The sequence below is a fragment of the Gorilla gorilla genome, chromosome 3 (genome assembly GCF_029281585.2).
Source record: "Gorilla gorilla gorilla isolate KB3781 chromosome 3, NHGRI_mGorGor1-v2.1_pri, whole genome shotgun sequence".
Classification (NCBI taxonomy): domain Eukaryota; kingdom Metazoa; phylum Chordata; class Mammalia; order Primates; family Hominidae; genus Gorilla; species Gorilla gorilla.
Window position 1 is genome coordinate 175886153 of NC_073227.2, and position 15831 is coordinate 175901983.

The window sequence follows — 15831 nt, forward strand, 5'->3', positions numbered from 1 at the left end:
TTGCGTGATCTCATTTGTTTTTAAAGTCTCTTCTTTATCTTAGCAGGGTAGTAATATTTAGAAAGATAAAAGATAATTTGTTTAGAAAGATAAATTTTTTTCTGATAATGTATTACTCATAATTTTCATTCAAATATCAAAATACTCTTCTCTTTGTTCATCTTTATAGAACTCCAGAAATAACTATTTGCCCCTTACTTCTTTTTCTCTAAATTTGTTTTTTTATTTACTGATCAAAAGGTTTTTAACTAAAGTTACCAAGGATTCCATGCACTTCCAAGATAGGGATAACATCAATCTAAAGACTCAATTATTTTCTGTCTTCACTGCTTACAGACAGGGAACACAATCTCTTCAGCCTGGACCTGTGTAGAAGAATTTGGAGAAAATAAACAGGTAAGAGTTTATTAGGTAAAAGTCTCTTAGGAATATTAAGTAATATATTTAATTGTCAGAAAACCAGTTTTAAATTGTTCTTTATAATGAAAAGAATGAAACTTTATGAAGTATTTTTTATAATATCCTTGTTAATTATAGACTCACTAAGCAAATGTTTTAAAAAAGTTAAAGTGGTTTCTGTATTTTCAGGTCTTCTCAAAACATTTAACATGCTAGTATACCTTGAACCACCAAGATGGTAAACAGTATTATAAATTCGATATATTTGGAGTTACTGTGTTATTTATAGATTATCCAAGTATTTCTCAAAAGTATCTGAGAATAGGACTCTCTTGTTTTTCAGCCTTAAACCCAAATCTTATTGAAACAATTTGTGATAAAAGTTGTATTTACTAAGACTTAGTGTTTAGTTTATTCAACAAGGTACTTCTTGAGGAAGATAAGTTTTAGTAGGAAGTTAAAAGATAGCTTATTTGAGTCAAGATTATTACTTTACAAAGTCTTTTTTTACATGTAGAGGCAAAAGAATGTCATGTTTTCTAGGATGTAATTCATGTATTACATCTGTGTTCTTGAGTAAGTTAACTTGACCTTTTTGTGCTTCACTTCCTCATTGACAAAGGGGATAATAATAATAATACTTATAAGTCTGTTATGTGGATTCAGTTGTACTAATCTTGTGTGGTTATTTTTATCACTTAATAATATTGCCATTACAATTAATAAAATCTGTTCTCAGACTCAAAGAGAAATGCTTGTTATACTTGAGACTTAAAATTTTATTTTTACAGATCTTAATCTTAGCATAAAAATTCAAATAAGTGATGCCAGTCTTAGAGGTCTTTACAGCTTTTTATAGTTCAAAATTTGAATTACAAGGACTGATTTTACTTATAGAAATAAAACTTGAAAAGAATTGCTGTATTTTCTAAGGCTTTTCTTTTTTGCCCACGTGGTTCATTTAGTGAGCTACAACTTTTTTTTTAACCTATACTGAAGCCTACCTAGATTGCTGCAGCTCTGATTGTAATTTTTTCTCTCATAAGCTACTGTTCTAGTACTCACTTTCCAAATGGCTTAGAAAGTAGCACTAAAAGGAGTTGGATATAATTATCTCTTAATACAAAGGTAGCAAACTAGAAGATCTAGATGTATTTTTTTTTAATGGAAAGCAACTAGACTTATTTTCAGTACAAATAAGTATCTGTTTTTTTATTCTTGACGCTCTTTGTGTTCTTTTTGTTTGTGTGTTGCCTTGCCTGTGAAGGCATTTGAGTTTTTAATTGCTGTGTTTAATATATTTGAAGATTTTGTTCTGTTTTGTTTTTAATGTTTTCCCATTATGTATTAACTCCATTGAGATTTCTTCCCTGATATTCAAAATTCAGTGAAATAACTGCTTCTAAGGTCGAACAGGTTTGGGAAAAACTGTATACTAAATACTTCCTTGGGAAAATCATAGTGCATACTAGCATCCTAGGTAATTGAGGTAGCAACCTGTTTAATGTATAAGCCTATCTGTTCTAAATTTTTCTTTAGATTATTTGGCTATAGGATGCTTGTTTTAAGAAATTCTTGCACTTTAATTGTATGGGATGTAGTTTGGGAATTACTGAAGCTAACCCAAAGACACACTTGAGTTTTATTTGTTTTTATTTAATATGTTTCTGACTTGATTGAGGTATAAATAAAATACAACAAAATGCCCATACTTAAAGTGTACAATTTGGTTCATTTTGATTTATGTCTACATCTATGAAATGACACCACAATTAAGAAAACAAACATTTCTTTCACCCCCAAAAGTTGCCAGATGCCCCATTGTAATCCATTCTTCCTTCCATTCTCTTTCTCAGGCAGCCACTCTAGATTAGTTTGCATTTTCTAGAATTTCAACCCCTTGCTTTTGAAGGTTTAAATTGTAATCTTTAGATAATTTAAAATTTCATTTTAAAGAAATTTCATTTCTTTATTTCCTCTGCGTATTTAGCTCTTGATTTTCTATACTAGAATAGAAAGTACAAAATAAATGATAGGTATTATTTATGCTTATATGATATTTTAATCTCTGTGTTTGAACCCAGCCATATTTTATGTTCTGGGAATGTATAGTAGTATAGCTTAAAAAAAAAAAAGGTTTTTTCTGCAGATAAAATTTAGTGTTTGAGTGAAAGTAAGTTATTGAGATAGTTATTTCAGTTATGGTTATTGAATGTTAGAAATTGAAATAATAATAAAATGGTACAATAAGGTTTTTTTTAAAAAATTTCAATACAGATCTCATAGGTATCTAAAGAAATGCTTAAAATATGTATTAAAGGTCTGATAAACATACTTCACAGATGAAAAAATCAGGTGTCTCATCCTTAACACTGGTGGGAATGTAAAATAGTATAGTCTTAGCTACCTTGGAAAACAGTTGAGCAATTTCTCAAAAAGTTGTACTGGGAATTACTGTATGACTCAGCAGTTTCATTCCTAGTTACTTACTAAAGAGAATTGAAAACATATGTTCACACAAACACTTGTACATATTATTCCTTAGCAGTATTATAAATAATAGCCAAAAGGTTGAAACAACCCAAATACCTATCAACTGATGAATGGATAAACAATGTGTAATCTAGCTATATGATGATACATTATTCAGCCATTAAAAGGGATGAAGTTCTGATACATGCTACAACATGTATGAGCCTTGAAAGCATTATGTTATGAAGTCAGTTCCAAAATACCACATAAATTTATACAAAAAGTCCAGAATAGGCAAGTCTGTAGAAATACAAAGGCTAGTAGTTGCTGGGGCTGAGAGAAGAGAGAATGGGAGTAACTGCTAATAGATAACAGAGTTTCTTTTTAGGATGATGAAAGTGTTCTAGAATTTTATAGTGGTGCTAGTTGTACATGTGATAAAAATCACTAAGTTGCACACTTAAAGATAGAAAGTGGATGGATATGGTGGTAGAATTCACGTAGCTAACAGAGAAGAAAGAAACCAATTATGAGGAATATATTTTTTAAATGAAAAATTAGTCTAAAGAGTATCTAGTCAGAAACAAAAGAAAAAGGGAGTCAAAATTAATTTGAGAAGACACTTTTATCTCACTTTAAAGTCTCTATTAAGGGTTTTCTTCATCTTTAAGACAGAAAAGCAGCTAAGAATTAGTGGTGTTTGGTCAAGATGTGTAAGGCGAATTAGAAACAAAACAAGAAATACATTGAAGCAATATATCTATCCACTGTTTACATTTTCACTGAGAAACCTACTGGTATTATTCACTAACAGACTGTCTTTGTGTTGAATACAGAAAGGTGGTAGACCAAATTATAGTAGCCACATAAACAGGCCTGACAAGTATGTGGTGTATGTATTACCAGTCTCTACTCTTGCTCCTGTGTCAGATGTGGCATAAGTCGTCACTCGCTTTCCTGTTTATTCCAGAAACACCACCAGAATCTTTCTGAATCTAGAATTCCTATTAGCCATTACTGCTTAATTAGAATTGCCACTTAAGGTTAAGCTTATTTGCTTTTCTTTGTATATATCAAATTTGTTCTATGAAAATATGTGTATTCCATATATAAATAGGAAATTAAAGATAACATTTGATCAGGTTTTCTATAATCATTATGTCAGAGCAGTTGTTCTCTTTTTTTTTTTTCCACAAAACAACCTTTACTTCAAGTGAAAGTTTAGCATATAAAACAAGGGAATGCAGAGCTGCATGAGCTGAAATGAGAGGTTGGAATAGGTATGATTAAAATTGCTGGCAGTACCAAATGTTAGAATGTGGAGCAACTCGAAGTCTCATATCTTACTGGTGTGAATATAAAATGGTCATACTAGAGAACTCTTTAAGCAGTTTGGGTCATCTGTCCTATGACCTAGCAATCCCATTCCCAGATATTGACCCAAAAGAAATGAAAACATATATCCACCAAAAGATTTGTATAAAAATGTTCATAGCAGCTTTATTCATAATAAAACTTAGAAACAACCCAGATATCCATCATTAGGCAAATAGATAATGAAATTGAAGTATATTCACACAATGAAGTAATAACCATAAAAATGAAGAAACTACTGAAAGATACAACATGAACGAATCTTAGAAATTATATTGAGAGATTGTCTGGATTATCTTTCTGGAATAATTATACCAAAACAAGCTATTTGAGTTTCGACTTGGCAAGGCAAGATATGTCAGTAGATTCTCTTTGTGAATGGAAAAAAAAAGCATCCTTATTTTGTATAGAGGCCTCCTCTTTTTGTAACTGATTTTTTATTGGTAAAAATTAATTCAAATGTGCTTAAAATTATGTTGAGAGAAAGAAAATAGACATAAAAATACTTAATGCATATTATATGAAGTCTAAGAACAGGCAAAACTGATCTATTGAAATAGAAATCAGAAGGTGGCTGCCTCCAAGTGAGGGTCTGTTGGCTGGAAAAGGGTACAGGAAATTTCTGGATTGGGGATATGTTTTATATCTTGTTTTGAGTACCAATTACATAGATTTATACAATTATCAAAACTCATTGAAATAAACATAGGATGTATGCATTTTATTTTATATAAATTATATATCAATGTTCAAAGTGTTAAGGCAGTTGAATAACACTTAGTGTAAAACTTATATTCTGAAATTGGCTCTGTATCATTCCTTAAGAAGGGATCTGAAGTACAGATCCCAGTCTGAGGAAGAAACAGTGGGATTGAAGAGCTAAGGATGTTAATTGGGAAGAAAAACTAGGGGTGGGCAAATAAGTATATGCTAGGAATGTTAACTAATTTATTAATGTATTTTCTGAAAATTAGAATTTCTGCTTTTTATTTCCTATGATACGAAAATTATATGTTAACAATAGATCTGAGGAAAACATGATTGTACTTTTAGGTTCATCCCACTAAGCATTTTCAGCTTACATTTCATTCATTGAAGTTTGGTTTGTATTGTATTTTCCAACCAGCTAGATGTCTTCCTGAATATATTTAGATTCTTAGTGATTTTAGTAAAAAATTTTATTTTTGAAATGCTTGTAAAATCTTACAAACTTCTGAAACCTTTTGTTTCCTAATCTTTGTTATTTGTGAAGGATTTTTTTCCTTTGGATTTATGCTACATGAATAAAGTCATAATCAACTTTTAATTTTGTATTTAATTTAGTCTCCTTGAAAATATGCAGTACAACAAATGATCATTGTATATATTTAAGGGCTTAAGTTCAAGGTTTACAGTGGGGACCATCAGGAATGAAGATAAGCTACGCATTATGCTAGTAGCCAACTGCTTGGCTGTCCGCTTTCTGAAATCTTTCCCTGAAGATACCTTCTGTGTTCACAATTCATGAATAGGCTGCATTACCTGAAGATACCTTCAGTATCCACATTTCATAAATAGGCTGCATTACCTCTTGAGTGGATGTAAACTCAAAACAAAAGTGATTTCTCTTTGAAAACTACATTTCCCTGTTTGCAGTAGCCTGCTCTTCTAAATTGCATTGTTGATGACCACATTGTTAAAATTTGAAGAGCTAGGTGTATTACAGATAAATGGCTAATAAGAAATTGACTGTATTTGCATAATAATTTTCAGAAGGAAAGAATCAGACTTTTTTAAATAAAGCAGTTACTTGGGAATACATGGAGCCAGTAATGGTCCCGTTTATACTCAATACCAAACCCTTCAGGTGAAGTGGATCCTTTAAAAAAAAAAAAAAAAAAAAGCATGAGGCACCGTGGCTCACACCTGTAATCCCAGCACTTTGGGAGGCTGAGGTGGGTGGATCACTTGAGGTCAGTAGTTCAAGACCAGCCCGGCCAACATGATGAAACCCCGTCTCTACTAAAAATACAAAAATTAACTGGGTATGGTGGTGGGTGCCTGTAATCCCAGCTACTTGGGAGGTGGAGGCAAGAGAATTGCTTGAACCCAGGAGGTGGAGGTTGCAGTGAGCTAAGACCGCACCATTGCACCCCAGCCTGGGCAACAAGAGTGAAACTCTGTCTCAAATAAATAAAGATAAATAAATAAATAAATTGTATGGTACGTGGAGTCATCCTACTTTGGATGTTAGAAAAGTAAATCGTATCAAAGTAATTTCTCATTCATTTTCAAAATACTGAAAATATTTGGAACTGGTTACTTTAAATGTATTTATGTCTTCCTGGAACAGATCGCTTTGTTGATCTTATGGTACCATTCATAAAAAGGTTATAAAATTAGTTTAATTAGAGTTTTATAATGCTGGAAATTAAACCTATATTTAACTGATTTTCATTTTCCTTTTTTTTTTTTTTTTCCTGAACTAGGTCCTTTCTGATGTTGCTTGAGCTTACTCTCCTGCAGTTGATCTCATTCCTGTTGGCTAAACATTAAGTCCCATGACAACATTAAGTTAATGTACCTATGGTGTAGGCATCATTTATAGTACCAGGACAGTATTATAGAAAAAAACCTTACTTGTACATTAGATGACCTAATTTCTTTTCTTCCATTCCTAGAAACACCATAATGTTTCTGAATAATGATTTTATAGTCATTGTCACACCCTTGGCTTATTTTACACTAAAGAACATAGTTGAGTTTTTGGAAGGTACAGGATTTAAAAATTTGGTCTGTAATATACACACACACATATAAATGTTGCAGTTAATGAAACAGGAAATTATTGATGCATAAGATGAATGTTTATTGTGAAACAGAAGTATTTCAAATGTTATTTTTTAATAATTTGGTTTAATTGGATATTTTTCTGTACTATAAGTTGATAATGGTTTTTTGAAGTAACTATAAGTTGATAATGGTTTTTTGAAGTTTATTTAATAAAGGTGATTCATTATACTGTTTCATCATACCAGTAGGACTTTTAATGTTAAATCAGTATGTTGAGTTAGATAAGTGTTTATATTAGTATTTAAATAATGAAATATTGGCCAGCTAGTTTATACCAAATGTTTTTGCAGTCCAGGGGTGAATGTTTCTGCTGGTTTGATGCCTAATACAGCTTCAAAGAAAAAAAAAAAAGCAAATATGAATTCACTGTTTTTTATCTTTTCTTCATGGAACTACCCCTTAGAACCAAATTTAAAAGAAGCTTCTTTGTAGAGCAAGAGAAATGAGACGTTCTCTTTTTCTGTAATCAAAACTCCAAGAAATAGTAGATATCCAAGAATTCATTCTGGTAAGATCTCTGAAACATTGCGTGAGTAAAGGAAAGGTAATACTGACAAAACTCTCAGGATTTGCAGTGCAGTGAATGCTGAAATAATCTTTAACCAGCAATATAGTATCATCAAGATTTCCAATGTTAGAACATTATGTTAAAATGTGATTATTGTTTAATGTTTTGTCTCTTTAAATTAAATTTGTGTCCATAAAGATGTACAGCATAATTGTTCATGTATTTATTTACAGACTGCAATTTCCATCGCAGCTCAATAAATAGTCTTTCCCCTGTTAGTGCTACCCTCTCTTCTGGGACTCCCAGCGTGCTTCCTTATACTTCAAGGCCTTATTCTTATCCAGGCTATCCCTTGTCACCAACAATATCACTTGCTAATGGCAGCCATGTTGGACAGCGACTATATATCTCCAATCAGGCCTCATTCTTCTGAAGAAAATACTAACATTAGTATGAAAATTTGTGTAAATTTGTAGTATGAAAACTTGCAAATTAAAATATTGTTTTATTTTAGAATCGGGTTTGCATATTTGGTTTTAAAAAGATATTTATTCCAAAGTACTAAACATCAACTATAATTCAGAATAACATGGAGTTGTAGAATTTATAAAAATGAAAAGTTTAAAAAGTTATTCAGTGGTTTCTCTTGATAAAGGTACAGCAAACTACTATTCTTTTTAAACTTCTAGGATTTTCTTCTACTTCCTGAGTGGGCAATAGAACCTAGTCATTTATGGTTTTTTTTGCATAATTTTACTAAATAGTATTTCACAAACATTAAAGCACTTGAAGACAATGGTTATAGTAGATTTGATTACCAAGGATCACTATCTGTACTGGAGATTAGAACAATTATATGACCAGAAGCATCTAACCATTATGTAAAAAGAAATGATGAGACAAAAAGATTAAGATACAAATTTTGTGCAGTACTAAAGAAAAAGCAGTCTACCATTGTGGTCCTTGAAAATAACTATAGATATTTTTGTTATTTGTTAGACACAAATTATAATTTTGTTGTTAATTAAGCATTTTATAGTTATGCTTTATTTGTGTTTTTGATATTCTTTGTATTGTTAATAACAAGTGTTATGGGTTTTTAATGTTGAAATCATGTGTTAATTTTTGTACTTGAATTCAAATTTTTTGACATTAAATATGTGATGCTTCTATTATGTGTGTTTTGTTTTTATTAGAGTGACAAAACCTTTAGTTCTCACAATCACTTTGAGCTTTTCTTGAGAACAATTTCACTTACTACTTACACAGTCATAGGCTCAGTGCTTTTATGAGACTCAAGTGAAGGATGTTGAAGAAAAAAAATTGTTTTTATATACCCAAAAGAATATAAATCATTCTATAAAGACACATGCACATGTATGTTTATTGCAGTACTATTTACAATAGCAAATACATGAAACCTATCCAAATGTCCATTAATGATAGACTGGACAAAGAAAATGTACATACACACCATGGGATACTGTGCAGCCATAAAAAGGAATGAGATCATGTCCTTTGCAGGGACGTGGATGATGCTGGAGGCCATCATCCTCAGCAGACTAACACAGGAACAGGAAACCACCACATGTTCTTGTTCATAAGTGGGAGCTGAACATTGAGAACACATGGTCACAGAGGGAAACAACACACACCAGGGCCTTTTCGGGGCTGGGGATGAGGGGAGGGAATTTAGCAGACAGGTCAGTAGGTGCAGCAAACCATCACATATGTGTATCTATGTAACCTGCATGTTCTGCAAATGTATCCCATTTTTTTTGGAAGAAATATAAATTGTTTTGTAAAATAGTAACAAAAGTTATTTTCAGGGACTAATAGAAGTACTTTGTTAATAGACCCACTGAAGTTTCTGCCTTTCAGTTATGAATAATTAAAGAATTCAAGTCGTTTTGACTTAAATATTTTAGTATACATTTATAATGATTGCTAATGATAGTTTTTATAATTGATGTCTGAGAAATCTTTCAGATAGCAAACATTACCTTTTTTAATCAACTCATTGTGCAGCTATATGGGACAGCATTTGTAAACAGAATTTGAAATAGTTGCAAATATTCTCGAGTTTCAAGCAGAAGTTATATGGAAATTAATCTCAGTTTTTTCAACCTTTAAATGTTCATTCCATATAAATCATATGCAATACTTACCTTCCAGTTACTGCCTTAGGTTTTCTAATTTAAATGAGCATAGACACTGCTTAACAAATACTATTTTTCTCCTTACTCAACTTTGAATTGCATAGATTTTGCTCTTTAATTGCCGGGTATATGTGGGGCTCACAGGTGCATATTAGCAAGCATACAGTGAGTATTTTGTTGGTGATTGTGGTAATCACCTTTGGAATACAGAGGTTACTGAGACTCCAAGCCAGAAGAAAAAGAGACACTTAGTTTTTCATAGAAATGTTTGAAATAGCCCATCATAATAATTGCATAGCTTTTTCACTTTCAATAAAAATCAAGACAATTGAGCTTACCAACCACACATTGTATTTGGAGATCCATGGTGATTGGATGAGAAGCATATAAGCTGTGTTAGTCAAATCCCACTCCATTAAGTAACAGCTGTTTGAACTTGGACACAGTTATTAATCTAGCCATACTTTTCACTTCTGTAGTCATAGTACACATAGGTAAAACGCCTGGCAAATGGAAGACATTCAGATGATGGGTGGTATTATATGGGTATAGTTATATGAAGAGCATAGTACTTTGTAGTTCTTCATCCCTACTCTCTTTAACTGGAAATACAGAAATTAGCACATTCATGTCAAACACTGTCCGTTTCTGTGATGTTCTGGATGAGCAATTAATCTTGTTTATACTGAATAAAATTTTATTTGAGTTGTGAACATAGCTACTAATTATTTGCTGCTGTAATTCTTGCAGAATAAGCTGTATAAGGCATTTGCTCCAAATGAGGGTTCCTTAGATGATCACAAACTATTGATAAGTCTTAGCCATATGATGTATCTCATTGGTCAGGGAAACTGTTCTAAAGACAGACTTCAAATTTTGTGTGCAACATTACGCAAAGAACCATGGCTGAAATGTGGAAGTTTATGACCTATTATGATGGAGCTAGGACCTGTCCTGGTTAAAATCCGTTGTAAGCAGAAAGATCAGAAGGTATACAGAAAGTTTAATTAACCCTATCATTCTTCCCTAGTTTGTTTTATAATGTTAGAGAGGGAAAGACTTCTTTATGACTTAAAATGTAGAAACCATAATAGAAAAGGTTGCTAAATTCAATTTAAAAAAAGTCTGCATGGCAAGGAAGTAACACAGGTATGTCAAAAGACGATAAATGATTCCATCTCAAAAAAAAAAGCGATACTTGCATGTTGTTTTACAAAGGGCTAATCTCTAATATTTCTAGATATCAGAAAAAGTAACCACCCATGAAAAAAATGGATGAAATGTCTGAATAGGCAGATGACAAATGGCTCCCAAACCTATTAAAAAGGTGGCTCATGTCATTATAGGAAAGGCAGATTAAAAGTTCAGATTGGCAGAAATTCATAGTTTGATAAACGTTTGGCAAGCCTGTAAATAAGTATTCTCATACATTGTCATTGGGATTAAAAATTGGTATTTATATAAGAAGCAACTTGGCAGCTATTGTCCAAAATTACATACAAACATTTTGATCCAGCAGTTCTACTTCTGGGATATACTTGGATGTGTGTATGTGAAATGATATATGTGTAAAGGTATCCATCATTAGAGGACTGTAAGAATACATTTATCAGTACATACTAAGAAGCTGTACAAAAGAGAATGACTATTCTTGATACAGGAAGAGAGGATGTTAAGTGGAAAAGGAGCAAGGCTTATTTAGGAATGTGTGTATAATACAGTGTTCTATGTTTTGGTAAAGAGGAAAACAACATTTGTATGTGCTTATAGGTGCATACAGAACTCCAGAAGGATATGCAAAAAAAAGAATTATGAGAGGAGTGGAGAGGATCACAGTGTGACATCTCTTTCACTTGCAGACACTAATAAATGATAAATAATTTTAAGTAAAAAGACACATAATTGTTCTCAGAAACAAAATGAAGAGCTCTAGTGAACAGTAATCTGAACAAAAATGCATTAGGAAAAGCTGCACTGGATCTCTTTACTAAGTGACCAGAAGTTAGTGGATTTTGAGTAGAAACCCAGGGCAAAAGCTCTGCAGATGATAAACAGCACTGCAAACAGCTGTGAACTTCACTGCTTTTGACTCAGTGGGTCCCAATATACTTGAAATGTCCTTCACTAATTATGATGTCTGTAGATATGAAGCACGTTCAGTCTGGTAGGAAAATCACAGTGAGGGCCTGTAGGATTTGATGCAAAGCTGTGTTCTCTTAGGCAAAGAATTAGTCTGCTTTTGAGAAATAACTCTTAGCCAGTTATTAAGCCCTAATAGGTACTATGGGATACCCATCATGAATTGGGTGTTATTTGATCATGAAATTCATAAAGTTGAGCATGTCCAACAGCATTGCTACAAAGTGGAATATGGTGACAGTCTAGAGGCTTCTTCCTGCCATACTACCATCACTTGGCCTGTTATATCATGGAACGTACCTAAGATCAGTTGGCTGAGGGAGAAAACTTTGGAACCTAGTATCCTAAGGATAATGGAAGTCACCAAAAACAAATCCCTTTACACATCCTATACAAACTACATAGAAAAATAATAAAAAGCAAATGAAACCACACATGATCCACACCTTCAGCATAACCAGAGAACACTACAACTTTTCAAATTACCTGTTAATAAAAATAAATATATATGGACATCAAGTTGCAGCAATTATGTTTTTAGCTCTTGCCACAAGCCTTTGGAGAAGAAGGGGTGTTTTGAGGGGCTGGAAAACTACACAAGAGAGAACAAGAGTGCAGAGGGCCTAAAGGTGAGCTAACAATGTCCATCCCAGGTATGAAAATACTGTAAGAATACCCTGGTATATAAAAGTACTGACTAATGGAGAATGACTTAAAATCACGTAGACTTGAGATGGCAGTTTTGGAAAGGCATTACTTCTGGGAGAAAAGAGTTAAAAAGAACTAGGAGGTACCCTTTTTTTGTGGATGATGAAAGGGAAAAAAGCAAAGGGGAAATTCAGAATCCTGCAAGACAAAGAGAACCAAAAGAGCATGGGTGACATCAGCAAGATGGCAGAATAGGAATCCCTAGACCTTTCTTCCCTTACGGAAATGTGGATTTAGTAATACGTAGACCAAATTGAAGCCCAATAAGAAGATTTGTGGCACTATCACCAGAGCCCCTACCCCCAGCATGGTGAAGCTGAATTGGGAGGAAATTTACAACTCCTGTTTTCTTCCTGGAGAGGGAAAAGGGTAGAATGTAGGTCCAACATTTTGACTTTCGGATTTACCAGAGGAGCCAGTATTTATCATGCTTGAATCCAAACACTGAAAGGAATATGGCCTACCCTGTGGGCAGGGGTTGCGGGGTGGGGGGGTGGGGGGGGTGCTCTCCAGAAACAAAGTACACCAAAGTCTGCGGTACCACAGAAACTAGGTGGAGCTTCAGCACTAAGGCTTTTTATAGCACCAGGGTTGCCACAGTATGGCAGAAAGACATCAGGGTAGAAACTGGCAAATCTCTTCAATTAGGAGATTATACACACGAGACCAGAGAGGGCACATCTTCAGAAAAGGCTTGAGATATCTTCAGAATTTCTAGCTGGACTGAGTGAAGAAAGTTCTTGTTGTATGAAACTAGATCATAAAATTTGGGAGAGGTGGCTGATTCTTCAAGTGGCAAAATCCCAGTAAAAAATAAGACATACAAAGAAACATGACACATTTAAATGAATAAATATCCAGAAACCAACCCTCAATAAATGTAGAAATATTAATTACCAAAGAAGTAAAAATTACCGTTATAAGGATGTTCAGTGAATTAAAAGCACAAATAGACAACTAAATGAAATCAGGAAAACTATAAAAAACAAAATGAAAATATCGACAAAGAGAAACTATGAAGAAGAACCAAACAAATTTTTGGACTGAAAAATACAATAGCTGAATTGAAAAATTCACTAGAAGGAATCAACAGCAGACTTAACCAATCACAAGAAAACATCAGCAAATTCTCAAGACAGGACTTTTGAGATTACCAAAGCAAAGAAGCAAAAAGAAAATGACAGGATAAAAGTGAAATGGTAGAAACATATATTTCATGTAATTAGGGATATAAAAAGAGTAGGGATGGCCATACTTAGAAAATGTAGACTTTAAGAAAAAACTGTCAGAGGCAAAGATGGATTTTATATATATATATAATCATATATATAATTATATATAATATATAATTATATATATGATTATATATAATATATAATTATATATATAATATATATAAAACATATATATATATGACTAAAAGGGTCAATTCATCATAAAAATAACACATATGATCTGACATCAAAGCTGTCAAATATATGAGGAAAATACAGAACTGAAGAGAGAAATAGATAGCAACACATGGTTTTAGGATACTTCAATACCCCACTTTCAGTTATAGACAAAACAGATAGAAAAGCAACAAGGAAACAGAAAACTTGAACACTGTAGACCAATTGGAACTAAAAGATACATACAGAACACTTTACCCAACAACGGTAGAATGCATATTCTTAAATGCAGATGGAGCATTCTCCAACATAGACTACATGTTTGGCCATAAAACAAGTCAACAGATTTAAGAATATTGAAATCATACAAAGTATCCTCTCATACCACAACAGAAGGAAACTAGCAATCAATAGCAGAAGGAAAACATGAAAATTCACAAATATGTGGATATTAAATAATATACCCTTAGGCAACCAATGGGCCATAGAAGAAATCACAAGATTTAGAAAGTATCTGGAGCCAAACAGAAACAAATCATACCAAAAGTTATGGGATGCAGCAAAATCAGTACTAAAAGGGAACTTTATAGTGGTAAATGCTTATAGTAAAAAAAGGATCTCAAATCAACAACTTAACCTTACACCTCAGGAACTAGAACAAGAAAAATAAATAAAACGTAAGGCTAGCAAAAGGAAGAAAATAAAGACTAAAGTAGAAATAAATAGAGGATAGAAAAGAAAAAACAAATCAGTTAAACCAAGACTTAGTTTTTGGAAAGATCAAGAAAATTGACAAACCGGTAGCTAGACTAAGAAAAAAAGGGGACCCAATTATCTAAAATTAGAAATAAAAGAGGGAAAACTACAACAGATGTCACATAAATAAAACTAATTATGAAAGACTAACTACTATAAACAATTATACACTAACAAACTGGCCAAACTAGAAGAAATGGATAATTTATAGAAACAAAACCTACCAAGAGTGAGTCATGAATAAATTAAAAATCTGAACAGACCTATAACTAGTAAGGAGAATGAGACAGTAATCAAAAACCTCTCAAAAAGAAAAGCCCAGGACCAGATGGCTTTACTGAAGGATTCTATTAAACATTTAAAGAAAAATTAGGGCTGGGCATGGTGGCTCATGTCTATAATCCAAGAACTTTGAGAGTCTGAGGTGGGAGAATCACTTGAGCAAAGCAATTTGAGAGCAGCCTGAGCTATATGGTGAGACCTCCATCTCTACAAAAAATAATTTAAAAATTAGCCAGGTGTGGTGGCACCTGTCCCTGTGATCCTAGCTACTTGGGAGGCTGAGATGGGAGGATAGCTTGAGCTTGATAGGTTGAGGCTACAGTGAGTTGTGATCATGCCACTGTACTCCAACCTGGGTGACAGAGTGATACTCTGCCTTAAAAAAGTTGTAAACCGGCCGGGCATGGTGGCTCACGCCTATAATCCCAGCACTTTCGGAGGCCAAGGTGGGCGGATCAGGAGATCAGGAGATCAAGACCATCCTGATTAACATGGTGAAACCTTGTCTCTTCTAAAAATACAAAAAATTGGCTGGGCGTGGTGGTGGGCAACTGTAGTCCCAGCTACTTGGGAGGCTGAGGCAGGAGAATGGCATGAACCCGGGAGGCAGAACTTGCAGTGAGCCAAGATCGCGCCACTGCACTCCAGCCTGGGTGACACAGCAAGACTGCGTCTCAAAAAAAAAAAAAAAAAAAAAGAAGAAGAAGTTGTAAAGAAAAATTAACATCAATCCTCAGATTATCTGGAAGAATTAAAGAGGAGGGAATCCAAACTAATTTTATGAGGCCAAAGTTACCCTTGTACCAAAACC

The 15831-nt window shown here is 33.3% G+C and overlaps 1 protein-coding gene across 11 annotated transcripts in view; it reads left to right on the forward strand.

Annotated features, from left to right (window-relative positions):
• Positions 1-8758, forward strand: part of RBM46 (RNA binding motif protein 46) — a 47589-nt gene extending 38831 nt beyond the window's left edge. For 5 of the 11 annotated variants that reach the window (XM_063705613.1, XM_063705611.1, XM_063705614.1 and 2 more), the window contains one exon: positions 7819-8758. In XM_063705613.1, the coding sequence (XP_063561683.1) occupies positions 7819-8018 (200 nt within the window). In that variant the 3' untranslated portion in view covers positions 8019-8758. Of the gene's footprint in view, positions 1-336; positions 397-6713 lie in introns of all 11 variants that reach the window. The other 6 variants (XM_063705616.1, XM_063705618.1, XM_063705617.1 and 3 more) reach the window with 2 other exon arrangements.
• The last annotated feature ends 7073 nt before the right edge of the window (positions 8759-15831 follow it).